Source organism: Papaver somniferum, chromosome 9, assembly GCF_003573695.1.
Source record: "Papaver somniferum cultivar HN1 chromosome 9, ASM357369v1, whole genome shotgun sequence".
NCBI lineage: Eukaryota > Viridiplantae > Streptophyta > Magnoliopsida > Ranunculales > Papaveraceae > Papaver > Papaver somniferum.
The window spans coordinates 165,445,562-165,472,649 of NC_039366.1; the positions used below are offsets into that span (position 1 = coordinate 165,445,562).

Genomic DNA, 27,088 nt, shown 5'->3' on the forward strand with positions numbered 1-27,088 from the left:
AAGCACAAAAGAACACTAAATTACTTGTCAAAGGTAAGAGTGTTCATGTCTCTGAGGATGATTTTTCGGATAAAGATCTTGACAAATCAGTCTCCTTGATCACAAGACAGTTTAGGGATCTTCTGTTGAAGAGAAGTAAACGGTTTTCAAGAGACAAACCTAAGTCATCAGACAAACCTCACGGTCGTGTACCTCCTAAAAACAGGGATGCTGACGAGGCTGATGATGAGGACATGCTTCAGTGCTTTAAGTGTAAGGGTTTTGTCCATTTTTCTAACAAATGCCCAAATCGTAGAAAATACACTGGGAACAAAGGTCTAGCTGTAACACTTGATGAAATGTCTGAAACCTATGATTCCGATGAAGATAGGAAATCAAGTGTAGGGCTTCTTTGTGAAAACATCAATTTTGATACTTGTAGCAATACATATATCAACCTCAATGGGTTCGGAGAAGAGGGAAACCCAATCAAGCTGGAAGATTCACTGAATCCGATAACTGGAAACCCTATCAGTGATGTTTCAGGATCAACTGTATGTCTAGCTGCTTGCACATCTCAGATGCCTGAATACTATCCAAGATTGACGTGCTCGTTTTGTTCGATGAAGGGACACGAACTATTAAGGTGTTACAAATGCAAGAACCAAATAAGGCACGCCAGCAAACTTCAACGAAGAGCAGATCGATTAGCAAGGAAGCTGAAACTTGCTCAGAAGACCGCCGAGGTATGTAGGATCTTATCTTCGTATAAGAAGTTGATTTCCAAGGATAGAATAAGACCATTTGAAAAGAAAATTTGGTCAAATCATTTTGATAGACAGAGATCAGAGGATTCCTCCCATGAGGAAAAATATGGACAAATCGTTGTTCATCGCAACACAACTTGATTGTGTTGTTGGAAAATCTTGTCTCATGTGCATGTTCGAAAAGAGACAAGATTGAGTGTTGATCCAGGCTTCAGAAAAGTGTTTCCTTATTTTCTTAGATTTGTTATTTTTTTGTCTATCAAATAAAAGAAAGGGTTATTATCTACAATTCTACTCTTTATAGGGTTTTAGAGTTGGGCGTACACGAACCTGTCAATAGGTTTCGAACCCTACATTCCTTTTTTCCTTTTGACATCCTTTATAAGACTGCTTGTTGAGTTAAGTGATTCCATCACACAAATCCAGTTGTTCATAACTGTTCTCAAAGCACTATGTCGTCGGATGGAAAGGATGTCAACATGATTGTTAAGTCTTCAATCAACGAAAAAGAGAAATCTCATGTTTCTAAGTCCCTGAAAAGAAAAAAAAAAAAGGAATACAAGAAAACCCTGGGTTGTTCCTTCTAACTCTCAGAAGTTTTCCGATGTTCTTGATGAGTTAAAGGAAATAAGAAGGGAGATTTATGAAATAAAGACGTTAGTGTCTAAATCTTTGGAAATTCAGAGGACCCTAATTCGACCTCTTCAGCCAAGACAGTTCGTGGGTATTGATACTTATCTCCGTGAACCATATGTCTCGATGGTTGTCGATAACAAGGAGTTCGGGAATGATAAAGAATTTCTCAAAGGAATTGTTGCCTAGTATGTCTTCTTTTTGGATTAGTTGGAAGAATAACTAGAGCTTTGAATAGAGAAGATTATGACTACACATAACTATTTTTGTTTTCATATTCTTATGTTATTTTTTAGGTTTATTTGTTTTAAATTCTAAAAATAATTGGAGGATGATGTTATTGCAGTATTAATCTGTATTGAAGTATTGCAATATTTTTATGGGATAGGTATTGTTTGCGTCCGTGAACTTGAAGGTCCCATATTTTGTCAAAAGTAAAGTCGTTCATAAATTGATATTTGTATTGATGAAATGACGAATGGACTTTTGACAATTACAAAATTTATGCGGAAAGCAATCTTTGCAAACCCTGGCTTAATGTTCATGGATTGATTCTTGAAAAATTACTTTGTACAAACATGAATCAAATCCGATTTTGTTTCAATTGTGTCTTGTATACTTCTATGAGTATATAAATAATTGTACAACTCTATGAGTAACACAATTATATTTATTTGATTATCTTTCATGTTTGATTGATCATCACATTTGATCTAGAAGTGTTAGATGAATGTGGTTAAGACAAAAGTGTTCATATGGATAACTTCGGTGAACTCTAGCAACTGGAAAACCTAATCCCCACGCTTCTGTGTGACTAGAGTCGATTCTCCTTTGACCTAGGTTTTTCCAAAACCATTATAGGTTAACGACTTGAAGACTTCATTGGGATTCGTGAATCCAAACAAAACTATTTTCTCCGTAGTTGCGTGTTCTGATCTTACTTGTTTTATCGTATTGAGTACCATATTCTTTAAGATTTTCTCGAGATTTATCTCCGATAGGTAAGATATAAAAAGTAAGCAAAAATCTCTTCATTTCATTCTTTGTGATTCCACAATAACTTCTTCTACTACCATATAATTAAGTTATTGTGAGGTGATTGATATTTCTAGGCTTTTCTTCGGGAATATAAGACCGGATTATCAATTGGTTCCTATTCACCTTAATTTATCAAAAGATTGAACAAAACTTCATAGGTACTTTTGTGGGAGACAGATTCATCTATCATAATAGACTTATCTGTGGGAGATAGATTTGTTCATAAGTCATTCTTTGTGATTCCACAATAACTTCTTCTACTACCATATAGTTAAGTTATTGTGAGGTGATTGATATTTCTAGGCTGTTCTTCGGGAATATAAGACTGTATTATCAATTGGTTCCTAATCACCTTAATTTATCAAAAGATGGAACAAAACTTCATAGGTACTTTTATGGGAGACATATTTATCTATCATAATAGACTTATCTGTGGGAGACAGATTTGTTCATAAGTCTTCGACTTTGGGTCGTAGCAACTCTTAGTCGTGGGTGACATCATCTAAGGGAATCAAGTGCGTAGAGTCCTGCTGGGATTTGGAGACGTAAGGAACGCGATTGTATCTTAATCGGTGTGAGACTTGGTCAGGGCTCAACTACATTCCAGTCTGAAGTTAACTTGTAGTAGGCTATAGTGTCTGTAGCGACTTAATACAGTGTGGTGTTCAAATTGGACTAGGTCCTGGGATTTTTCTGCATTTGTGGTTTCCTCGTTAACAAAACTTCTGGTACTTGTGTTATTTCTTTTCCGCATTATATTTGTTTATATAATTGAAATATCACAGGTTGTGCGTAGTTCAATCAATTGGTAAATCCAACCTTTGGTTGTTGATATAGATTGATTGAAACTTGGGCGTTGGTCTTTGGTACATCCAAGTTATTTCTCATATCAATCAGGCTCACAGATTTCTATATGTTCGACTGCAGATTGCATTGAGGAATTGAGATAGAACTCTTGGATATTTGTCCTTAATTGAGTCTGACTATCTAGTTGATTCTCTTGAAATTATATTGGAGTTAGTCCATATAAATTTCCGAACAAAATATTGGGTGTGGTTGTTAGACCCCCGCTTTTTCAGTTACCTCTCTTCGATAAGTGAAACTAAGATCGGAATCGATATTACTACTTATCAGGAAAGAAATTATCAAAAATAATTCTTCCCTCGGTTTCCACAACCACGAAACCCACAAATATATGACATTCAAGCACCAGTTCAATATAGAACTCTCTCCCATTGTTTTGTTATTTCCTGCAAGACAAAAGAATAACAAAAATGAAACCTTTACTATAGAGAAAGGTCGAGAGATCTTAGCTATTACCTGCCACAAAGTAAAAATATTAAATGAAAATTCATATGTAAACTAACTACACAACTTATTGAACATAATAGGTAATAATATAATTGTGACTTCACACATGAGTTTATCAATTATCTTATCATGATTACTTGATAAAGCATCCCTAAAGGTTAGATAAGAAATCCATTAAATCAAAAGGTCAAAAAATCATACGAGATATGCCAATATGAGACCGAAACTTAAAGTTAATAAAAATCGAAAGTTAATATCGTAAACGAAAGCAAAAGCAGAGAGATATTAAATCTGAACAAGTAATATATTAATAGCTATCAAAAGAATGATACAGGGAATAAAAAATTATCATTCATATTTATTGATAGTTTGAATAAACTTTACACAATCATTGACGTGAATCAATAGTTGATTACTTTGTTAATAAATAAAAGACATAAAATAAGATCGATAAAAAAGACATAAAATAAGACAAATCTTATCAGTCTTATGATGCATCTTATTCCTTCATGTTCTCAGTTCAAGTTGGTGGTAGATTTATATCAACCAACTTGATCTTGTGGATTTTTTAAACAAATCTCTTCACAGTGTGGTGATCATTTTTTTCTCAGTACAAGTTGGTGATAAATTCATATCACCGAGCTTGATCTTGTGTTCTTAATTAAATCTCTTCACAGTATTGTGATCATCTTTTTTTGAGAGGAACAATTTTATGAATTCCTTGAAGAGATCCTTTATCAAAGTATAGTTCCTCAACCTTGAACATGTTTGGTTCTCCTTCATTTAATCTTTTCAGAAAAAAACTCTTGTTTCTTAACAAGGTGTTCTTGAACTTGAAGAGATTTCTCAAGAGAACGCTTCAACGCCATGACTTCTAATTTTATTTCTGCACAAATACGAGCCATCCTTTTCATAATCAATCATAGAGTATAGATGATCGAAATTATTGCAGTAGGCAACTTCGTTTCCATTGAGATTAATAGATTCAGAGTATAAAGAGGAGTTGGATGACATCTTTTTGCATATATTTCAGAAATTCTAGCAGAAACTCTCGCATGATAATCTGGATTATTCTTAACTTTTCTCAAAAGAATACAAGATTCCTATTAGACAAAAGAAACCCTTAAAGAGTTTTTTAATCAGACGACTATGGTTCCGAGAATTTGGTCATTGTTTTTTGGAATAACCCCCATAATATCATCATCTCGGTAGATTTCCTTTACTTGTATTAGTGCCCAAGTGCAACTTGGTTTCTCCTGGTCCTTGCACTTCATGAAAGCATCGAGCCAATTAAAAACACGTTGCATGCACAATAAAGATATGTGTTATGTATCCATCCGACCCTACTTTCTTTTGAACTATGTAGTTTTTCTCCTTAACCACAAAAAATATTTGTTGCTACCTTTATATATCTCAATTTCTTCCTTTTTAATGTCTCATTTGCATTATAAATGGTAGAAAAGGAGGCGTGGTTATCCTTGCTATCCTCCTTTATTATGCAAAGCATAATATTAGTTGGTGAAGTACCAAATTTTCTCATTTTAACTACTTTATCCATTTCTTAAGGAGTGAGCCTTGCGGCCATGTAGTGTCATTCAGGATGTTCAGAATGAGGGTGGTTATAACAACCTTGCACAAATTTGTATAAAACCCATTTCTTCATATCTTTGTTAATATTATATACAAGCTTGAACAAACAATTAGTCTTCTTTGAGATAGCTGTGTTTTCATACTAATCTTTCCTTTATACGCGTAACCCTTCTTCTTGTGTCTATCCAGTTTCTGACTTTTCTCACAAACCATTTCAAAGTGGATTTTGCTAGACTTACAATTCAAAACTAATATACACGTATCCCTTTTGGCATGCTTTCTAACCCAAATCTTTGCTTCAACATCGTTTTCCCATTACTATATACACCAAAAATTAAGTTACAAAACTTGACAATTTATTTCAAAATATTGAAGTACACAAAAGTATATTACAAAGCCATTCATATAGTGATGGGATGTATCTTCGTACAAAACGCCAGTATGAGAATTAAGGTTGATCTTCCATTGAAATGGTTCTAGTTACATCTATGGGAAATACAAATGATGTAAATTGCGACATAAAGATACAACAACAAGGTCCGGCATGGTCGACATATTCTCACCCAACAGAACAACTGAGTTCGGTTATGAATATCCTATACACGAACTAGCCAAACATATGCTTAGCTTTTTCCCGCTAATTCCAAAGTGAAAGTTTGGCTAGGAGAATACTGCACTCGAACTAGACGAAAATTTCTTTGTAGAACCAAAATTTCAAGTTCGTCTAGGAGTTCTTCAGAACTGATAACCGAACTTAGACCAAAACACCAGCACATCTAAGTTCGATTATTTGTTCTTCATTTTTCTAGCCGAAATTTCCAAAACTCAACTTCAATAGTTTTCATTTTCCTTAAAATTTAGCCACTTCAAGCAAAAAAATGAGATTATTATATACACCTGAGTTTCCCAAAGATCATCCTCTTCATTTTCTTCGTTTTGGTCATCGATTGGCTCGTAATGGACCACCATTTTGAGATTGAGATTAGGATTGAGTTGGAGGAAAAATACATTCACCATCCAACAAATCAATTATTAATGGATCGCTGTGAAGATTAACAGAAAATTTGTTTACTCTGGGAGGTGAACAATCAGCTTCGTCGGAGCTATCACTTGAATCGCTCATTTTGGATTTAAGATTATTAACTCCTAACTTTTTTTCTTTCCAGAACTCTTGTTCTCATTCTTTTTCTCTCTCTCAGTAATTCAAACACTAATTCAAATTATTTATCTAACTCATTCACAACTCTAATCTAACACTAACAATCCACCATTTTCTTTTTGATGGGCTAGTACGATGACTAGTTGTGTTAGTTGTGGCCCCTAAATACTACTAGCAATTACAAGATCCAAAACCCTTACCTCCTAAAAACCATCGGGCCATTTGATGGTTTAAACCACCAACTTAATTGACTTTAATAATTAAGAGATGGGCTCTTAAGAAAAATAACTAGATATGAGACATTTCGATTTACTTCATAAGAGCAGTTCCTAACCAAACTCCAAGTTTGTTTATTTTGCTCCCACTATGAAATGAACAAACATGAAAAATGAATTTCAAATCAACAGATTTGTTGATTTGAATATTGAGTTCAATGAACGGGCGCGCGTCGGATGAAAGAGCGGGCGTTGGTGCCACAAACGCGAGCGTTGGAAGAACCAACGCGCGACCATGCCAAAAACGCCAACGACATTTTCATTGACGCCCGCGACTCTTGGATTATCGCCAAGTACAATCCGTAAATACTTTACTACTTTTTAATCTTATTTTGTCTCACTTCATCCTATTTTATCTCATCTAAATATTATATTTTATTTTTCATCTTTATCCTACGAAACATTTTTTATTAAAAAGAAATATTAGTGGGTCCTAAAAAACCAAATCTGTTCATTTTGCCCTGCTTTACCATAGTGGAGAAATCCGTTTGGCCATCCAGGTGGCTCAACAAAATTTTGAGGCTGGTCCCCAATAATATACCACAGAGAATAAGGGTAATATACTAAGTTTGGATTAAAGTAGGGGTAAATATTAATCAGAACTGAAGTTTTCTTACTTTACTTTTGGAGATTCAGAAATCATGTTCAGTTTAAGCGGGAATAATTTCGGTTCTATTTGATTGTTCTTGAAAATTCCCCTTTTCAATGGAGGTTGATTCAAATTCTTTTTCTCTATTTAAGAATCAAAAATTAGACGATCCATGGTTACCATCGAAACCCTGGGAATCGGTTTCATCTGAAAGTGGAATTTCTCACTCTAAAACTTCAAATTCAGATCGTAAATCTATTTATGATTCTTCTACTATCTCTGTAAGTACTTCTTACATTTCTTATTCTGTTTCTTTATTTTGTAAACTAATTTTTCATGCTTGTAATAATGTTGTAAAAAATGATGTTATTGTTGGTTTTGAAAAGCCCTAATTCTACAAAAACCCTTAGATTTTTTAGTATTTGTATACAAATTTTGTGTTGTGAATGTATTTAGTGTGGAAGTAATATCATAAATCAGTTGGCATTCCATCAAATCAAAATGGGGTCCTAGTTATGTTTCATTTTTGTACTTAGGTTTTGATAGTTTTGGTCTTTGCAGGAGGAAAATCTGGTGAGATTGGTTATAAATGCATTACAAGGTGTAGAGTCTTCTCTTATCAGCATTGAAAAGCTTGGTGAATCATTTTCTAACAGTCCAGCTGATGGAACTTCACATCGGATACCTAGCCTATGGTATCATTCGTCTAGCACTAACGCGTTGGGAAAGATTCTCAAATCTATTGGTCATTCGGGTCTTATCACTTTGTTACTTCGTAAATTCATCGACTATTTTCAGTGTATAAACTCAAGCGTAGATGGAAGAAGAAGAAAAGAAGAGGGGTTTGAAAGCAAGCATGTGCCTAGTGAAATTGCTGAGAGTCAAAATGTCGGGACAAATGAAACAGTGTGTGATCATCAATATAGTCTTGTAAATCAGGCGTTCTCTGTTGCTGTGGGAAAAGTTTTAGAGGGGTATATTTGTGCCCTAGATACAGTATATGCATCAGCTCAGATGAGGCGTTCAGTAAAGAAGGTTGATGCGTCTTCACCCATTTCTTCTAATGTTGGTTGTCTCACAAGCGTTGTACATTCTGAGATCACACTGCTTGAAGTTTATCTGCATTCCAAGGAATTAAGAACTCATATTGAGGCCCTGGGAAATATTTGCCTCCTTGAGCATGTAGGTCTTGCCTTCTCAATATCTTCTGTGTATGATGTCACCTTGGAAGCGACCAAAGAGTTTAGTCGCTTCCCCAGAGGGGCAGAGTTGCTCACATATTTATATACTCAGCTTCGGGTAAGCCTAGTTCTTTACTTCTTATTTATCTGTGTTGGAAATTGTAACATAGAGGAGTTTAATAGCCATTGGCTGATAATGTCATTGTTACATGTGGTTTCCAGAGGTTTACATTTGAAACTTAGTTTTTTATTGTTTCTTCTAGGATGCTGATCCAGCTCACCATGCACTTCTCAAGTTTCTGTTCATTTGGTCATGTGAACCATATTGTGGCTTCGTTAAGTCATGGATTTATCAGGCCAAGATTAACGATCCTTATGAGGAGTTTATTGCCGAATATGTTGATGATTCCATGGCATACTCGCATACTAGTGGTGGCTCCTTGCTGGCATCTATCAAGGTAAGGTAATCTAGTAAACCTTAGAATTGTGGATTTATGAGTCATCCATGTAGTATGGGTATCCTTTGGAGTTTTCTTTATATGCAGTCTTAAGTGTCTGTCTCTTTGTATTCAGGAACGGAATGGAGTTGCAGTTCCTTGTTTCCTCAAAAACTTTTCTCTTCCCCTACTCCGTGCTGGTCAGCAGCTTCAAGTACTCATTAAATTGCTCGAGTTGTGCCGCTGGATGTGTCCTGGAGATCAAACATATAAGGATATCCTTTCATGTTGGAGTGGTGCTTCAACTGATCAGCTGTATAACTTGTCCCCTCTAACTTTTAGCAAAAACGGCATAGAAGAAATGGTAGCTGCGAGGGAAAATATGTACAGTGTGATGCAAGAAAGTCTTCGTATTCATTTTACTAGATTGGAAGTCCAATATCAGCAGATAAGTCGGAATGTGAGAAGACATTTTATTCAGTGCACATGGTTAAATTATAGTGCTTAGAAGGAATTACTTATCTCCCAACCATTATCTACTGATATGAGTTACTGAAGTGCCGTATTATGCTAGGATGGTTAATTGGTCCTGTATTTGTATGTACTTCCTTATTGTAGCTGATATCTCGTGGCTTGCACTAAGAGTGAAGTTTATCATTTCTTTTTGTTCAGGTAAGTTCTTTTGGCACTGTAGATATGTTTGCTGATGACAGCAGAGACATTTTGGATGACTATTTGCTCTCCCCTTCTTCGACTGCTGAAAATGGAGACTTATTGTAAATCTCTCTCTTTCTCTTTGTTGCCAGTGAAGAGACAAAGTGGACAGTTAATTTCCTTTGTGCTTAGTTTGTTTTCTTTCGTATAAATCTCGAGCTCGCTACCTTCCCTGCAACACAAATGTGAAACTTTGTTTAATTTAGCCCTTGTTCATTACAGGGAAGCAGCTACACATGATTCTGACACCTCTAGTGCAATGGATGAGTTCTCTTATGAGGTGGATCACTGGGAGTCTTCTGAATGCTCATCTTTGAATAGTGATTCTGAGTTGAATGCGACTGAGGAACCTGCTATATCTCATGAGAACGTGATTGAGATGGAACTAAAGTCTTTATCTGCTTCAGGTTTATTTACATGCCTTCACAAAGTGGGGGATTTGCTGTCCAAGTCTTCTAAGTGTGAAAATGGTTGTATGGACTTGCATACTCCAAGATGGGCTTCTGAGAAACGCATAGGAAGAACGAATTTAATCAACCAACACATGAAATGTCATAAACAAGAAACGAAGTTGAGCTATACTACAAACCACTTTCAATCTGGGGCCGGAAAGAATTCTAGCTTATCAGATGCTCAATATGCTACCTACCAATCTATTGATTGCTGGCCAGTGGGCGGGCTTTTGAAAAACCCTTTTCATCACGATGGAGGTTACAAGGATGAGACAGTATTGCAGCTGACTAGGTGTAGTGTAGACGTGCCTGATAGCAACAGACATGTCTTGGGGGAGGGAATATCCAAGTTTGGGGAAATGTGTGCTTCAGGTAATTATTTTCCTGATGGGGATATTCAGCTTAAAAAAGGAAGTCACGGATCATCTGATTCACTTCTTTCTCCTTCATGGAACCTTAAGTACAGCAGTAACTTTTTCAATATGAACCCCATGCTAACAAAGTACGCTTGGTCACAAAAGATAGATGTCTCAAGAGGTACAAGCTGTATGCCTTCTATTCCATGCTTCAATTTTTCATCAGTCGAGGATCCTTCTAAAGTGTTTCGGGAAAGGGTGCCTTCTAGTTTTGGAAAAGGATTGCAAGGTGAAATTTCTTCGTTTGAGGAATCTGCTGTCGAAGTGGATGATTACAGTGGAAAACAGGGTCTTGATGGAGATAGCATTACGGTGGATCAAAGAAACTCATCTTGGGCTAAATCAAGTTTGATCTCGAGTGAGAAACAACAGGAAAATAATGCTGCCGAAAGTACTTCTGGAGGGGGGAAGTGGGAGCATTCATTGAGTTACTCCGATAACAGTGCCTTATATAATGCTGGAGATCGCAGGCAGAATTCAGGGAGAACTTGTACGTCCGATATACCAGTTGATGTCGTTATTGACAAGTGCATTCTTCAGGAAATCCTTCTTCAGTATCCTTGGATCAACAATTACTTTCTTACTTTATTAGCTTTCTTTCCTTATGTTTTATGTCAGTAACTTCAGGTTTTTGTCTCAGTTTTGGCTTTACTGAAATATGGCCTTGGTCAGATTTGTTCTTATCGCCAACTTCAGATCCTAGATTTTAGTTTGCAGATTTGTCTTTTTTGTTTCATTGATAGTTGTTGTCAGTGATATCGGATAATTGTCAGAGGTCAATTGCCATATTGATAATTCTTAATGTTGATGTTTCATGTTAGTCATGCTTCTCCTGAACTGCAACAGATTTAAGTATGTTAGCAGCATAACTATTAAGTTGCTTGAGGAAGGATTTGCACTGCGAGAACATTTGTTGGCTTTGCGAAGATACCATTTTATGGAATTTGCTGACTGGGCAGATTTGTTCATCATGTCTCTTCGTCGTCATGTGGGTTTTCCATGTCAACCACAGATATTTTTTATTAGTTGTGTAATTTTTGATATAACTCATTGTAATGTGATGATTTTTTATTATGAAAATACAGAAATGGTATGCTGCTGATGGAAACAAAAGAATTTCAGAAATTCAAGGACTCCTTGACACTGCAGTGCAGCGTTCTTCTTGTGAAGGAGACCCTTACAAGGAGCGATTATTTGTTTACACTAAAGGGCATGACATGATGCCTCTCTCAAACTCCACCTTTGGTAGTATTTTTATTCTTTTTATCTTTCTCTTTGTGTTGAATATATTGCGACATGTTTATACAGAGAATTGTGGTTTGGTATTTGATTATTGCTTCTTATTATCTAATCAAATCTTGTTCTTACTGTGTTAAAACAGCAGGGGTCCATGCCTTTGATTTTATAGCACTGGGTTTCAGAGTCAGCTGGCCAATTAATATTGTCTTGACTCCTAGTGCACTAAAAATATATGCTGAGATCTTCAGTTTTCTGATTCAAGTGAAGCTGGCGGTTTTCTCATTAACCGATGTCTGGTGCTTGTTAAAGGTACAACTTTATAACATGTCATTTCAGTCCTCTAACCAAGTTTATCTGACTGCCAAATCACAAGGAAACAAATTCAGAGGATTTTTGAAACCATTCTATCATAATTCCTGGTTTGTGTCTTGGTGTACCATACCATGCCGAGGAGACCCTTACCAGAAACAGTAAAAAAAATTTATACGAAAGGGCATGCATGATGCCTCTCTCAGTTTCACGGTTGCCAGATACTATTCAGATAAAGAACATCAGCCAAATGAAATGCTTTAAGTGTTTGAAATTTCAAATTTCATATCATGGTCATGCTGCATACTTTATTTTGCCTGCATCTCTAAAAGAAGAATTCTTTTTTCTAAGTTTCATATACTGTTTTTGCATGTCATACATTATATCGAACTGTTACCCTATATTTGTTACTCCTCACTCATTACTCTTCGGAATGAAGAGAATCATATAGCCTCTGGATAGTCAATATCAGCAGTTCGCAAATGGAGGTTATTCATTTTAGTGGTGAAAATAAGCAAAGGCACATTTGGAGAGTGTTTGTAACGACTGGAAAGCGCATTATAACGTTTCTTTAAGATTTCAACAGAAATTTTCATGTGTTGATATGAAAGGACATGCATGATGCCTCTCTCCATTACACTTAGCTAGATATTTTATTCTGATAAAAGGATATCAGAACTTTATACAGGAGATGTTGCTCACTAAAAGGAAAAAATTTCTGAAACATAAAATCATGGTCAGGACTCATGCTTCATATATGGTTCACATCATGAAAGATTACTAGAAGAGGATTTTCTTTCTCTTAATTCGCTGTTGGGTTTTCTTACGTACTCCCCCTCCCCCCATCCAGCCCCCACGAAAAGTAGTTTTTTTTTCATCCTTGTAACAAAAAGAACTGTATTGATGCTTTTTTGCAGGATTTGGTGAAATTAGTTACCCCAAATCGTAAGTGTGGATTTGATACGCAGGATAAGCGGTACTTTGATGTCCTTATGAAGATGAGGTATAGGTCTTTTAGGTTATTTTGTAGTCTTGGAGCAGAGCATGTTTCTGTTACTGCAGTATTTTGACTGTGAACATAAGCGAACCAATGGATCTAATGGATCTTTCTTTTCTTTCTATCTGTATATCATTTACAGATATACTACTTTGCTTAATAATGTTGATCTTGTGTTTTAGATATCAGGTCAATCACTTCGTCTCTACATTGCAGCAGTATGTGCTCTCACAGTTGTCGCATGTTTCCTGGTCCAGGTTCCTTCACTCTCTTAACCATGAGGTTCGATGTTTTCTTATCTGCACATTTTCTGTCTATCTCCTGCCATGCTTTTAGCCAATTGCAAAATAAATAATTCGATGTCTGAAGGAAGGTACATCCGTACATGCTCTCACTTAGGTATAGAGAGCTGAAATACTTTTGAGCATAACCTGTACACAATGATATGAGCAGAGTAGAGATGTATAGATATCCGTAAAATATGATTGTATGAGCAACCCTTGACGAATGGAAAAATAACTAGAATTCTGATAATATGACTTAATCTGTGCGCTGATACTCTTACTAATTTGATTTTGATTTTTTTTTACTATCATGTTAATAATGGAGTTTTATTTGCTATAAACAGGTCAAAGACATGCTTGACATAGAGTGTGTTCATATGGCATATCTTGCTGATTCATTGCACATGTGAGTTTGATTATATTTAGAACTTTGCATATAGATCGGAAAACAATTTCCTTTTTCTTTGTTGTATGCATCTTATTCTCCTGCCTATATGGGATTATGACATTTTAAGCTCCGTCTGTTTTTGATATTGTCATGTATAACTCCTGTAGATGTTTCCTTTCTGATGAAACTCGCCCAGTAGCTGCCATCATCGAGAACATTCTGCAAAGTGCACTGGATTTCCGTTCATGCTTCCTTCCTGGTGGCGGCGAGTCTGTTTTGGACCAAAGGGACTCGTCTAGAATACTAGACCGTCTCAATTTTTCACAGGTGATATGTCGTAACTTTTCACTGCTGATATGCATTCAAGTACATGATTCTCTAATCTACAATCATTTTAGTCATTAAAAAAAGTGTTTACCGTGTGGTTTACAGGTTTTAAGTATCAAGGAAGCCTTCGAGAAGAACTTGAAAGAACTGTATATTTGCTATTTAAAGTCTCCGAAACATGAAAAGTATGGACTATGTCATTTCTGGGGATATCTCAATTACAACGACTACTACTCAAATGTCACTGGTAATGGAATAGTAAGACTCTATGCATTATAGTCAAGCTGCTAAGATACAATCCTAGGTCTCTTATTGGGCTTCATGGGACATTTGTATAAATGAAGGTATATGCTGATCCTTTTTATGTAATATTCTTTAATATTAAATGAAATTGTTGTGGCCGAACACTTTTCATATATTTTGTGAGAATGGGGTTGTGGAGCACGAATGTTCTCCATTGGCAGTTGTGTATATACAGCATAATTTTATGCTGAAGAACATATAATTGATTCCAAGTTCTGTGGTAGTTTCCACTGGTATAGTTATTTACTTTTGATTAATTTTTTCGATAACTTGTACAATCTTACACCTTGTTTGGTTTGAAGAATAGGAATCCTAGGAATTTTATTATGGGGTAGTCCAAATTTTAGAATTGGATTTCATGGAGTTGAATCCAAATTCGAGAAGTTAATGTTTGTTTGAGGTAATTCAATAACTTTTGCTTTTACCGCATAATCTAATTCCACTGCACTATCAAAACAGTGTAATTATTTTCATTTGATTGAATAGTTGACTCAGCTCCTTGTTTGGACTTTGGAGGGAATTGGATTCTTAGGAATCAGAATTCTTAACCACACAGTTGATTTCCCAGTTTGGTTCAACGAATTAATTTCATTCCTTAGGAATTAGATTACTTAGCTTTCAATTCCTTGAACCAAACAAGCTATTAATATTGATGTAAGGGGTTTCCTTTGGGCGTGTGGGTCTCCTTTCCTAGGGGTAATAAACTCCAAATCGGGTATTTATTTTTCACCTAAAGTGCACAACAAACACTGCAAAATAATTGTTAGCATCTTGAAAGTTAACAAGATCTCAGAAAATATAATTTCTTGATATTCTATGTTTTAGTGAAATTGTCCTTAAATTTTGAACCATTGCTCCAGAAACTTTGCTAACTAAGAGGCCAAAAATCTAAATTGTTGTCACAGGCAAGTAGAACTTATTAGAGTGAATGCTCAGTTGAACCTACAATTTTTAGTATATCAAGTATGTTGTCAAATTAGTAGCCAAAACTATTTCTTGATTTAACTTACTAAAGTGAGCTTCGATTTGGAATATATTCGTAGTAAAGTCTTATGGTTTTCCAAGTTACTTAACAAGATTGAGGATTTGAAGATCACACGAAGACATCAGTTTGGAGAATTTCATCAAGATAAGTAAAAAAGACCGATCTTTCCTTTCAGATTCTTTTCATTTTATTTATCTATCCATCGTAGCAAAGTCGAAGACTTTAGCAAATGATGATGTTCAAAGAAGATCACGGATTAGCTTTTGCTAAGTCCACTTATGTTTCGATTCTAATCTCTTGCTTGTAAAAAACTCGAAATTAAGCTTGAGAGAAAGCACAAGTGTTTTAATGAAGATTTGAAAATTTGCAAAGTCGTTCTTCAGTTTGTAAAAGTTTTGTTTAGTAGTTTATTGATAATGAATTTCAATTACATGAGTTCACGCTCATAAAGTTTGAGTTCGTGAATCTAAAGTTTGTAGAAGTCGGAAAAATGCCTTACAAGTCACTTGAGTTCTTGAACATAGAAGAGTGAGTTCGTGACCTATTGTAGAGAAATTCTACTGGAGACTTTTCATCATTTGAGTTCGCGACTTAAGAGGGTAAGTTCGTGGACCAAGTATATGATAGGTGTCATAAACACCTTCATTTATATCTATAGTTTATGCTTTCTTTGGTATGTTTTCATATAAATTATGTATCTTATGTTTGCTTTTGAGTTTAATAGGTACTTTGGAGTCATTTGGAGCAAAAGAAGAAGAAATCGTATTTTTGGAGCGTAAAAGGCAAAAAGGTCAATTCACAGGAGATATTTATATTTGGAGCAGGCTAGGTTTCACAAGAAGGAGATAAGGAATGAACTAGAAACAACAAGAAGAACTACGCTGGGAACTGAATTGTCACACCTCCATTTGGGTGACCCTTATCCTAATGAGTGGGTATCGTAGATCCGTTTTCCTTATAACAAAGAAACTAGGTCGAGTTGGTCATTACACGACCAGTTCTTCTCTCAGCCAAATCTCGTCGCCGCTCTCAGTTCCTTGCAAGAATGGTTCACGCCGGAAAGCTCAGGTCTGGTCTGTTGGAGTACGTCGTCGGACCAGAGAGTTGTAAAAGGGTAAGACAAGTCGAATTTGTAAGAGTTTAGTTTGTGTTTGAATTCTCAGACGAAAACTCTATCAAGAACAATAAGCTGGTGTCGGAGAAAATGGAGATGAAGGGAGTAAAATCATCAAGCAGTTGCGAGTTTCTGTGGATTCAAAGGTCTGTTAACAATGGGTTTGTGTTGGATTTGCATTTGGTAGTGATGGTTTCGATAATTGAAGACTAGGGTTGAATTCAAACTGGAATTGGGGTTGATGTTGCTCCATTGAGTGATCTGTGTTGTGAATCGAAAGAGGAGAAGTTGTTGCGGCTGTACAAAGTTAAGAATACGGAAGCAATGGGTTCTGATATTGTTGTTTCCGATTGAATATTGGTAAGAATGCAAGATGGAGCATGACTCAGGTGAAGATATTCAAGGGTTGAGTTCTCTGTGTGTATTTCCATGAGTGATTACAAGGAATTTGAGTGCATCTGGAGCTGGTGGTGATTGAATTATGGACTGGTGCAGCTGCAGATTTGTGTTGCTGTCACCAATGGGAGATGGCATTGCAGATTATATGTGATGGGTTTGTAATGATTCTGAGTTCGAGGGGGCGACGACGAGATTGTGCTTGAATGCTTGCTGTTCCAGTTGGGCTAGAGAATTCGACAGCGAATATGATGAATTGAACTGCAGATTTGTATTGCAGGATATGGATGAATATGCTGAGCTTGTGCAATGCAGGTAAGTGATAGTTACAGCTGAAGTTGGGGTTGTTAACTGGTGCTTCTGGTGTTGAACATGACTTGCAAGTAAGAAGCTGATTGCAGAGAATGAGATTTCGTATGAGGCAGTGGTGTGAAGTTAGTGGATAACTTTGAGAAACAAGTGAAGGCCTAGAAGTTGAACCAGTTGATGGAGAATGAGAACTCGATTCACAGATGGAGATGGGTTTTGAATAAAGGACGGTTGCAGTTGCAGTTCTGCTATTAAGGGATGATGGCAGCTGAGTTAGCAGGTGGACTGCGAAGAAGATATGGATTCTGGGGAAACTGAGGCAAGAAGCGTTCGAGTTAATGGAATGCGGCAATGTAGAGAAGGAATAAAGCTGGTGATATACGCAAGTGATGCAGCTGCAATGGTTGTGCAGGCATGAACTGAAATGGAAATGGTGATTGCAGGTGCTGAGATGATAGAAAGTAGTGTTCTTGCTGGTGATTGTCATGGGTACAGTGGTTGATTATTGGAAGGTGTTAGAGCTGAGTTGGTACTGGTGGTTGCTTCCAAGGGAGTGAGGTGCAATTGCATTGCAAGTGGAGAAGGAAAATGGTGGATTGCTGGCTGCAGTTGAGTTCAGAATTGCAGGTGCAGTGACTTGAGTGGAGGTTGGATGTACTCCGGTGCTGTGTTGCAGAGAACTGTAATGGGAAGAACGATTGAAGCTCAAGGATATTGCAGGTGAAATACAAGAATGGAATTGAAGATGGAGTTGGAACTGATGTTGTTGCTTACAGAGAATGAGAACAAGCAAGAGATGATGTAGCAATGGTAGTGCAGTGTGAATTACAGGGAATGTGCTAGCATTGTGCACGTGGTGTTTGAGGCTTTGAGCTTATGCAGTACAAGGTGGAGCTGATATCAATAGATGAATGTTAGGATATTTACAGAGTTGGAATGGCTTGAATTTGGCCGGGAAAACAAGCCTGAACAGTCAAAACTCGGCAGGAATTAGTTATGGCTGAGTTGACTCAGCGAGTTATACCGAGTTGACAGAGAAGGACATGGGCCTGTATTAACCGGGCTATGGCTGCTAGTGGGTTGGAACAAAAGTGGTAAGGTGGTCAGGATTGGTCGAGTTATATCCCTAGGAAAGCTACTTCACACAACAGGGGGAAGCTATATAGTTCTATTCTCTTATGATATCTTATTATCTTCTTCTCTACTTTTGTTCTAGGGTTTAGACATGGAAACTCTTCTCTTTATCCTTGTTATGAATTCCATTAACATGAGCTAGTTTTTATTATTGGTTAAGGAATAAGTTGAATTTCCAAATATGGGTTTTGTTCAATAAATTAGTTTTTTCTCACAATTATCGATTATGATTCACTAGAAATATCGCATGTATGATTGATTGTTAGTTTCATCAAGTTGCAAATTGGTAGAGCTCGTAATCATATCTATTGCTAGTTTAGGGTTTATTATACGTAAACGTGATACACCTTGAATACAAATAGCATAATTGTGATTATTGCTTGTAGTGATACATCCTAGTAGTCACATGTGAGTCATAACCTTTGTTAAATCGGATTAGTGATTTTACACGTTCGATTGCTTTGATTGGCTTGATTTCATAAAACTTAGTGCATCTAGGGAATTAAACTTGATAGTGCTTTTACACGTTAGGTTGTTCTCTTAGGTAGAATTCATATTCGCATCTTTTAATGTGTTTGTTGATGATAAGAGGAAATTAGCGGGATATTCTTGTGATCAAGGTATCCTAGGACCTTTGATAAAAATTGAGATTAAATATCAATTCTAGTTATTGTTTCGAATACATGTTTGTGAATGAAAACTGATCCTTGACCAATATCTTCATCTTATTGATTTGCTTGTTTATTTCATTATTTGCTTTTAGTTTATTTTCCTTTACATAAAAATCAGAAAAATCCCCCCTTGTTATTTATAGGAAACCAAAAATATATTGACAACCTAGTCCTCTCTGTGGGAACGATCCTTTCTTGCCCTTGCTATATTTTATATTTTGAGTAGTGAGAAAGTAATTTATTTTTGACGCATACGACATCGATCAGTATACAAAAAAAAAAATCATGCGACTTTTTAACATCTGAGTTTGTGAGCCTAAATGACCTTTTATGTTCCTTTAATCTTTTTGTATTTGAGTTCGCGAACCCAACAATTAAAGTGTGGCTGTTCATATTGCCTATTTGCATTTAAGTTCACAAACTTAAATACCTATAAAAACCTTATGAAATCTATTTTTCTCTCTTATGAGTTTGCATACTCAATTCCTTCAGTTCATAAACTTAAAAAAGATTGCCAACTCAACCTGGGTTGTGTACACGCACCAAAAATGGGACCTTGTCCGCATCTGACACAAGACGCAGACAAGACGCGCGTACGACTCAGCGCGTCCCACGTGCTTTAGTTGGACACGTCCGAGACGTGCAGGGAACACGTAGAGGGCGCACTTGAGCTCATTTCAAGTCAAATTTATATAAAATTAGGGAAATTATGCAAAATATTGATGTTTTAAAAGTTCAAAAGATCATAACTCTGTCATATGACCTCAGAGAATTTTCAAACTAATAGGAAAAACATATGCAAAACATGTTTCAGCCTTTGAGGGCTATAAAGAACATGTGATTGATGATCCAAATTTTTTATTTCATTTAGTACACAAAAGAAATAGTAGTAATAAAATAGCAACATTTGATTATGAAGTCACCGACATAGCATGAGGAGAGAGTAGAGACAAATAAATGCTTAGTTACGTTTTTGGGTATAAGATTTTATAGTTATAAAACTACATTTACTGGAATACCCAGTAGAGTTTGCTTAAACCTAAACTTTTGACATTTTTGACAAAATTATTGCTTGCAACCGGTATCTTTCACGTATGAATGGAACAAACAAAAATATTATTTCTTGAGGAATCAATCTTTACTACTCCAAGTTAAAAAAAACTATATAACAAAATTATATAATTAATATATATGTATATCCGTACACGTCCTAACTTTTTGAAGATATCTTGGTGTCTCCATCGCGTCTTGTACGCATCCCCGTGTTCGTGTAAGTGCGGCCCATAACCCAATATTCTATCATCTTTGGGATCATTCTTCTTTGATTTTTAAGGCGAACTTTTCACAAGCTTATGAATTGTTAATCCTTAGCTATTTACTCTGCTTGGAAAGTATGGTTATTTTCTATTGACAGTTTGGAGTTATCTTTGGTAGTAATTATTTTCATGAAATCTACTTGAGATGATAATTGTCCACAACTTCAAACTATGAAAAAAAACATCATTTCAAGTCTAAAACTAACTGAAAAAACATATTTTTGTATCTTAGGAAATGACTAAGATTTAACAATCAAAAATTAATTTGGGCTGCACACAGCTCATTGCTTACATCTTAAGAAACCCATCCTTGATCAATTACTATAAACTAGAGAAATCGGTAATGCTAAAAACTCAATCCCAACACGCTTTGTGCATCTTGTTGAAAAGTTTATCCTCCAAATACCTTAAGGTTCGACGTTGAAAGACTTCACTTGAAACTCATGAATCACGGGTTCAACTTATCTTCAAAAGAAATATAGTTTCAGTAATTTGTATATGTATTTGTTATGTTTGTAATTCTTTTCTATCCTAAGGTTCTTCTCTTCTGATATAAGGCCATTCAAGAATTACTAATCAAATCTAGATTCGATTGAAAAATTCAAAACACGATTTAGTATAACCCTTTGTATTTTAGTTCGCGAACCCGACATGCTGTGATTATTCCTATTACCTTTTTGCATTTAAGTTCGCGAACCTAAATACCTAGAAAAACCTTATGAAATCTATTTCTCTCTCTTATGAGTTCACATACTCAATTCATTCAGTTCACGAACTTAAAAGATTAAAATTCCAACCCAACCTGGGTTGCACACACGCGCCAAGAATGGGACCTTGTGTGCGTCTGACGCGAGATGCAGGAAATACGCGCGTAGGGCTCGTTACATACGCGTCCCACGTGCTTCTTTATTGGGACACGTCTGAGACGCGTATGAGACATAAAGAGGAGGCACTCGATCTCATTTCAAAGTCAAATCTATATAAAATTAGGGAAGTTATGTAAAAAATTATTTTTAAAAGTTCAGAATATCATAGATCTGTCATATGATCTCAAAGAATTTTCAAAATAATAGAAAAAACATATGAAAAACATGTTTCCGGGATATAGAGAACATGTGATCCAAAAAATTTATTTTATTTAGTACACAATAGAAATAGTAGTAAGAAAAGAGCAACATTTGATCATGGAGCGCCGTTGTAGCATGAGGAGAGACAAAGAAAATGGTTATTACATTTTTTGGCATAAGTTTTTAGAGTTATAAAACTACATTTCTGGAATGCCCAATGGAGTTTTCTTAAACATATTCCTTTGACATTTTTGATAAGATTATTGTTTGCAACCAGTGTATTTCACGTGCGAATGGAACAACAAGAAATATTATTTTTTGAGGAATCAAACTGTACTAGTGCAAGTTAAAAAAATCATATATAAAAAATTATATAATTAGTATATATATATATATTCATATGTACACACCCTAACTTTTTGAAGATATTTTCATGTCTGCGTCGCGTCATGTCCGGGTCTCCGTGTCCATGTAAGTAAAACCTAGAACCCAATTTTCTATCATCTTTGGGCTCATTCTTCTTTGATTTTCAAGGCGAAATTTTCACAAGCTTATGAATTGTTGTTTCTTAGCTAATTCTTTTGCTTGGAAAGTCTAGTTCTTTTCCATTGACAGTTTGGAGTTATCATTTCTATTCATAGAATTTACTTGAGCTAATAATTGTCTACAACTTCAAACTATGAAAAAAACATCAGTTCAAGTCCAACACTGACTAAAGAAACAATTTTTTTTTTAATCTTAGTAAATGACTAAGATTTAGCAATCAAAAATTAATTTGGTTGCAAGAAACTAATTGCTTACATTTTAAGAAACCCATCCTTGATCAACTGTTATAAATTAGATAAATTAGCAATACCAAATATCTAAGGATCTTCAAGATCTAAGGTACGACTTTGAAAGACTTCACTTGAGACTCGTGATGTACAGGTTCAACTTATCTTCAAACATAGTTTCGTAACATGTATATGTATTTGTTATGTGCTTCTCTTCTGATATAAGGCCATTCAAGAATTAATAATCAAATCCAAATTCGATTGAAAACTTCAAAACACGATTTAGTGTAGCTCTTATCAATTAAATTCCTATTTATAAGTTTTCCACAAGAATTCTTCTTTGATTTAATATGAGATTGATACTTTCATGTAGATAGTTGATTAGGTATCTTTATAACTTTCGAAGAGAATAAGCCATAGTCTTGTTAATTTAGAATTCTAAATTAGCGATAGATTTATGTCTCCTTGATATTGAATCAGAAAGGAAATAATCAGACGTCTTGTTTTAGGCAGGGTAGCGCTTTTCTTCACGACTGACAATAGAGAAACTCCTAGCATGTAACGGGGTTCAACTAGAGGAATAAAGTACGTAAATTCTTGCAAGAATCAAGAAAAATAGGGACATAACTTTAACAGAGTATCTTGGAGGGCTTATTCTGTCTCAGCAACATTCCAGACCGAAATTACATAGTAGGATATGTTTGCAGCGACTTAACACAGTGTGTGTTCAAACTGGACGACGAGGTCCCTGGGTTTTTCTGCGTTGCACTTTTTCCCGTTAACAAAATTTCTGGTGTCTTGCTTCACTTTTATTTTCAGCATAATATTCATTTATCTTTATAATAAAGCGTAAACATGTTGTACATTAATCAATCATAGCGATTTAAGAATCTGTATTAGAGATTATTCATGAATATTTATTGTCTGCTTTAATCTTTGATTGAAGTTCACATATCCGTAAGGAAAAAAATTGGGTGTGTACTTGGTACCCTCCAATTTTAAAAATTTTTGTTACTTTTTTTTAAAGGTAGAAAAAAACACAAGAGAAAAGAAAGGAAAACACAACAAAACTCAAACTATAGCAACACAGAGAAATGAAATCAGCAAAACATGGAGAGCTAAAAAATAGCTCGAGGCCACATCTAAATCATTCTAATAAACAACAAAAAAACCCACAAAGGGGATACAAATCCTAGTTTTTCTTGGTTGGGGACTGGGATTCTCCCCACACCCTAAGCTCAAGTCATTATCTTTCCTGTTTTATTCAGTCCCAGAGTATTCCTTTCACTTTGATTTCGCGTATCTCTCAACTATCCCACAAAAAATACCTTTCAACTCATTTTTCTTACCATTTATATAAATCTACATCAAAGTACTTAAGTTTATTAAGTCTTCCATATTTTGGTCTTTATAGTCATAGATTTAGAACTCATTTGCACCAGTGAATTAATCGAAAGAGAAAACGTAAACACTTCCTCAAAGAGAATTTTTATCTTATAACATTTTTCGTAATTGCACCAGCAGTGTTATTGGCATTTCTCTTAACATAAGAAACTCTCAAAATTCAAACTTAGACGATAAATTTTTTATTTCCTTGATATGTTCTATGTTCTCCCATCTGACCAGAGAAAAATCTATATTAATCGAGAGAACCACTAGTTTTGCATCATCTATATTACAGATCTTGTTAATATTCAGAGAATATGCCCATGTTAATGCTTCAAACACTGCCAAATGTTTCTTTGCTTCTAGATCTAAGATTCCATCTGTAGAAGTCCCTTTAACTCCATTTCGTTCTCATGCAGAGTTATAAAGGACCATTGCGTTACCAAATTTATTACTGAGATGAACAACAAAGGCATCTCATTACTTTTTCTAGTTTATGGATCTGAAGGAATTCCTACAACATTAGTTATCCTCACTTCACTATGGTCCGACTATATGACTGTGGTATTATCAAAGCAAATGAAATTATTGGGAGGAAGTCAATTCCAATGAAAATAATTATAGGGTTTAGAAGCTTATCCTGAAAGATGCGTTCACATTTTTTTTCTTCAATATAACCTGCCAACCAACTATAAGAGTATAATTCTTTATTTATCTTGTTCATCTGATATAGTGGTACCAACTTTGTTGAACCGTGATAAAATCTAAGTTTAAACGGAGTCACAGTTAATACTAACTTCATCAATATTAACTCTTATTGATCTTCGAACATCTCCGACATAGTTGATTTAATCGGAAGGTGGTATAAGGACTCTTCATATTGTCCACAAATGCTACAGTGTTTATCAATATCTCTATTGAAATGAGATGATCTTAATCTTTTGGGAAAAATTCCTTTTAAAAACTTTTAGATGAAAAGTTTTATTCTATGAGGTATCTAAATTTTCCATAACACTTTCCAGACTTCTTTGGGAACAAAATAACCAGCAAAATTAGAATTTCTTCTACTTCCCATGAGTTTGTTGTAAGTACGTTTTACAGTAAAATTATCCCTTGGATGGTTTCCAAATAATAACATCGTCTTCAGGTTGAGATATCTTTATACCGATAATCTTTATTACAACTTCCTATCAAAGAGAGTAGATATGAGTATAATATTAATTCTAGTTGTTAGAGTTACGAATCATACACTCACAAACATAAAAATATTGCAAATGAGCTTGAGATCCAAGTATACAAACACATAATATCTGCTAGTACAAAAACGAAACGCGGCGTACACCTTTTTAAACTCTTTTAGATGAAAAGTTTTATTTTATGAGGTATCTGAATTTTCCACAACACTTTCCAGACTTCTTTGGGAACAAAATCACCAGCAAAATTAGAATTTTTTCTACTTTCCATGAGTTTGTTGTAAGCATTTTTTACAGTAAAATTATCCCCTGGATGGTATCCAAATAATAACATCGTCTTCAGGTTGAGATATCTCCATACTGATAATCTTCATTACAACTACCTATCAAAGAGAGTAGACATGGATATGATACTAATTATAGTTGTTAGAGTTAGGAATCATACGCTCACAAACATATAAATATTGAAAAATGAGCTTGAGATCCAAACCTACAATCCAATTGTCCACTCATATTTTGGTTTTCTTATCGTTATTAACCTCCATACAATAGTTGTGTTGAAGAATATTAATTAAGACAAAACTCCACACCTTTTCATACCTAAGAAGAGTTACTCTTTTCATCTAAAATGTTAATAAATTCTCCATTCTTGAAGTAGTTAGCCTTAAGAAACCCATAAAATGCTTATTCTTCATGCCAATTTGGTTAACAAAGCATGACTGAAATGATAACATGACAACATTCTGACCGTTTCTTTTCGATTTTCTTTTAAACTCGCAGTGCGAGTTCAAAATTGAACCAACAGCTTCACCACCGTTGGATAATGAAGATATGACATTAGCTAACTGCACATTTAACCACGATTACATTCAATACATTTGAAAATAACTACGTATCTTGCTAAAGCCAATTATCATTCACATATGATATTTTTGTAATTTGGCAGTCGAAATATCAACAACCATTATCATATGTAAATCCAGTTAACTCTTCACCTCAATCAACAGTGATTTCACTGGTTTTCATGACCACTTAAATTCTTGGTTCAGATTTCCATGGATGCTTATTTACCATCGTTTCCAACTACATTCGTTTATTTTCTTTTGTCTTCCTTGTCGCAATTTTCAGATCTGATAAATCGTTGTAATATATATCTTAGTGGTTCATAACAAAACAATCTTATGTATCCTTACAAAAACCATTAACGTAATATTATTTAACTTGGTATATTAATTGATCATCAAAACGTGATTGGAGGTCTTTTCATGTACTACTAAAACAGAATTGTAATTAAATCAAGAAACCGATAAACTTGTATGTTATGTTTTGTTATGGACATTGCTCTATTTGATCTATATTGAATTAAGGTAGGATTAATCAAGAGAACAATGAATTTAATTATGATTTTCTTTTTTTTGATGAATTTAATTATGATTTTTTTTGCTTGTCGTAGTGCAAGTTGTGCGAGGGTTGGACGGCCGGCGTAAAACCTATGTTCGACTCTTAGGAGATATTCTCTAGTCGATCCGGTACTTGCTACTGGAAAAGACTTTGGATTTGGATTTGGATGTGAGCCTCTAATAATAAGCTAAGCTAGTAGCAACGCATGCACGAGAACAAAAAAAAAGACAAGGAATATCTACATGATATTCATGATATTCTCGTTAGAGGTGTATGGATATGGCCACCAATATACATTTCTGGAGAAGTTTTTTAAATTGCTAACACAAAAAACATTTGGATTTAGAGGCTCACCGGTAATTATTTTCAAAAATATGGTATGCAACTGTGGTTAAGGGTACAGTTAGTTGATGTCATTTGTATATCATCCAAGGATGGGAAAGCTGCGAGTTCAAAACTTTTTCTTTTCTTTTCTTTCTTATTTCTGATCTTGTACTTGTTTTGGTTTCCCTAATTAATATCATTTTTACCTTAAGAGGAAAAAAAAAAAGGAAAAGAGAACCACTCTATTGCTTATATGAAACAAATAAGGTGCCAATGAATCACCTTTCTAACACCATCTAATGCTTAATGGTTTACTCCGACTACGGACATGATTTTGCTAGTATACATTTCGCAGCTCGGTGTGTGTTGTTAACCCACGTCAGCCTCCAAGTATACAAACACATAATATCTGCTAGTACAAAGACGACACGCGGCGCAACACCCTTTGGCTGCGACGTGTAAGCGATGAACATTTACAGTTTTTTTACAAAGAAGACAAGACAAGAAAGCAAAAGACGTGGCGGAGAAAAACTCAGAAAGAAATTTCTGACCCCAAGTATCAGGAAAATCGAAAAAGATTTAGGGGTGTTATCGTCACTTAGCAGTTAATACAAAACTTAATAGTAGTGAT

General features: G+C 35.2%; 1 protein-coding gene across 2 annotated transcripts; it reads left to right on the plus strand.

The window, feature by feature from the left end:
• Window positions 1–7,342: 7,342 nt before the first annotated feature.
• LOC113310081 lies at window positions 7,343–14,496 on the plus strand. 2 transcript variants are annotated; one of them, XM_026558633.1, is made up of 14 exons: window positions 7,343–7,622; window positions 7,903–8,640; window positions 8,786–8,980; window positions 9,096–9,419; window positions 9,632–9,735; window positions 9,896–11,095; window positions 11,388–11,529; window positions 11,627–11,786; window positions 11,923–12,089; window positions 13,007–13,092; window positions 13,269–13,368; window positions 13,715–13,776; window positions 13,926–14,085; window positions 14,191–14,496. In XM_026558633.1, exons 1-14 carry the CDS (start codon window positions 7,458–7,460, stop codon window positions 14,362–14,364), a joined length of 3,777 nt encoding a protein of 1,258 aa, XP_026414418.1. In that variant the 5' UTR covers window positions 7,343–7,457; the 3' UTR covers window positions 14,365–14,496. The 2 variants fall into 2 exon arrangements, with proteins under 2 accessions (XP_026414418.1, XP_026414419.1); XM_026558634.1 differs by having other exon boundaries at window positions 11,926–12,089.
• Window positions 14,497–27,088: the final 12,592 nt, after the last annotated feature.

Excerpts from the sequence above, each read along its gene's own strand:
- LOC113310081 (XM_026558633.1), top strand. The coding sequence starts at position 7,458 with ATGGAGGTTGATTCAAATTCTTTTTCTCTATTTAAGAATCAAAAATTA. Across the intron at positions 9,420-9,631 it reads ATCAGCAGATAAGTCGGAAT|GTAAGTTCTTTTGGCACTGT; the intron begins GTGAGAAGACAT and ends CTTTTTGTTCAG. Across the intron at positions 9,736-9,895 it reads GCTGAAAATGGAGACTTATT|GGAAGCAGCTACACATGATT; the intron begins GTAAATCTCTCT and ends TGTTCATTACAG.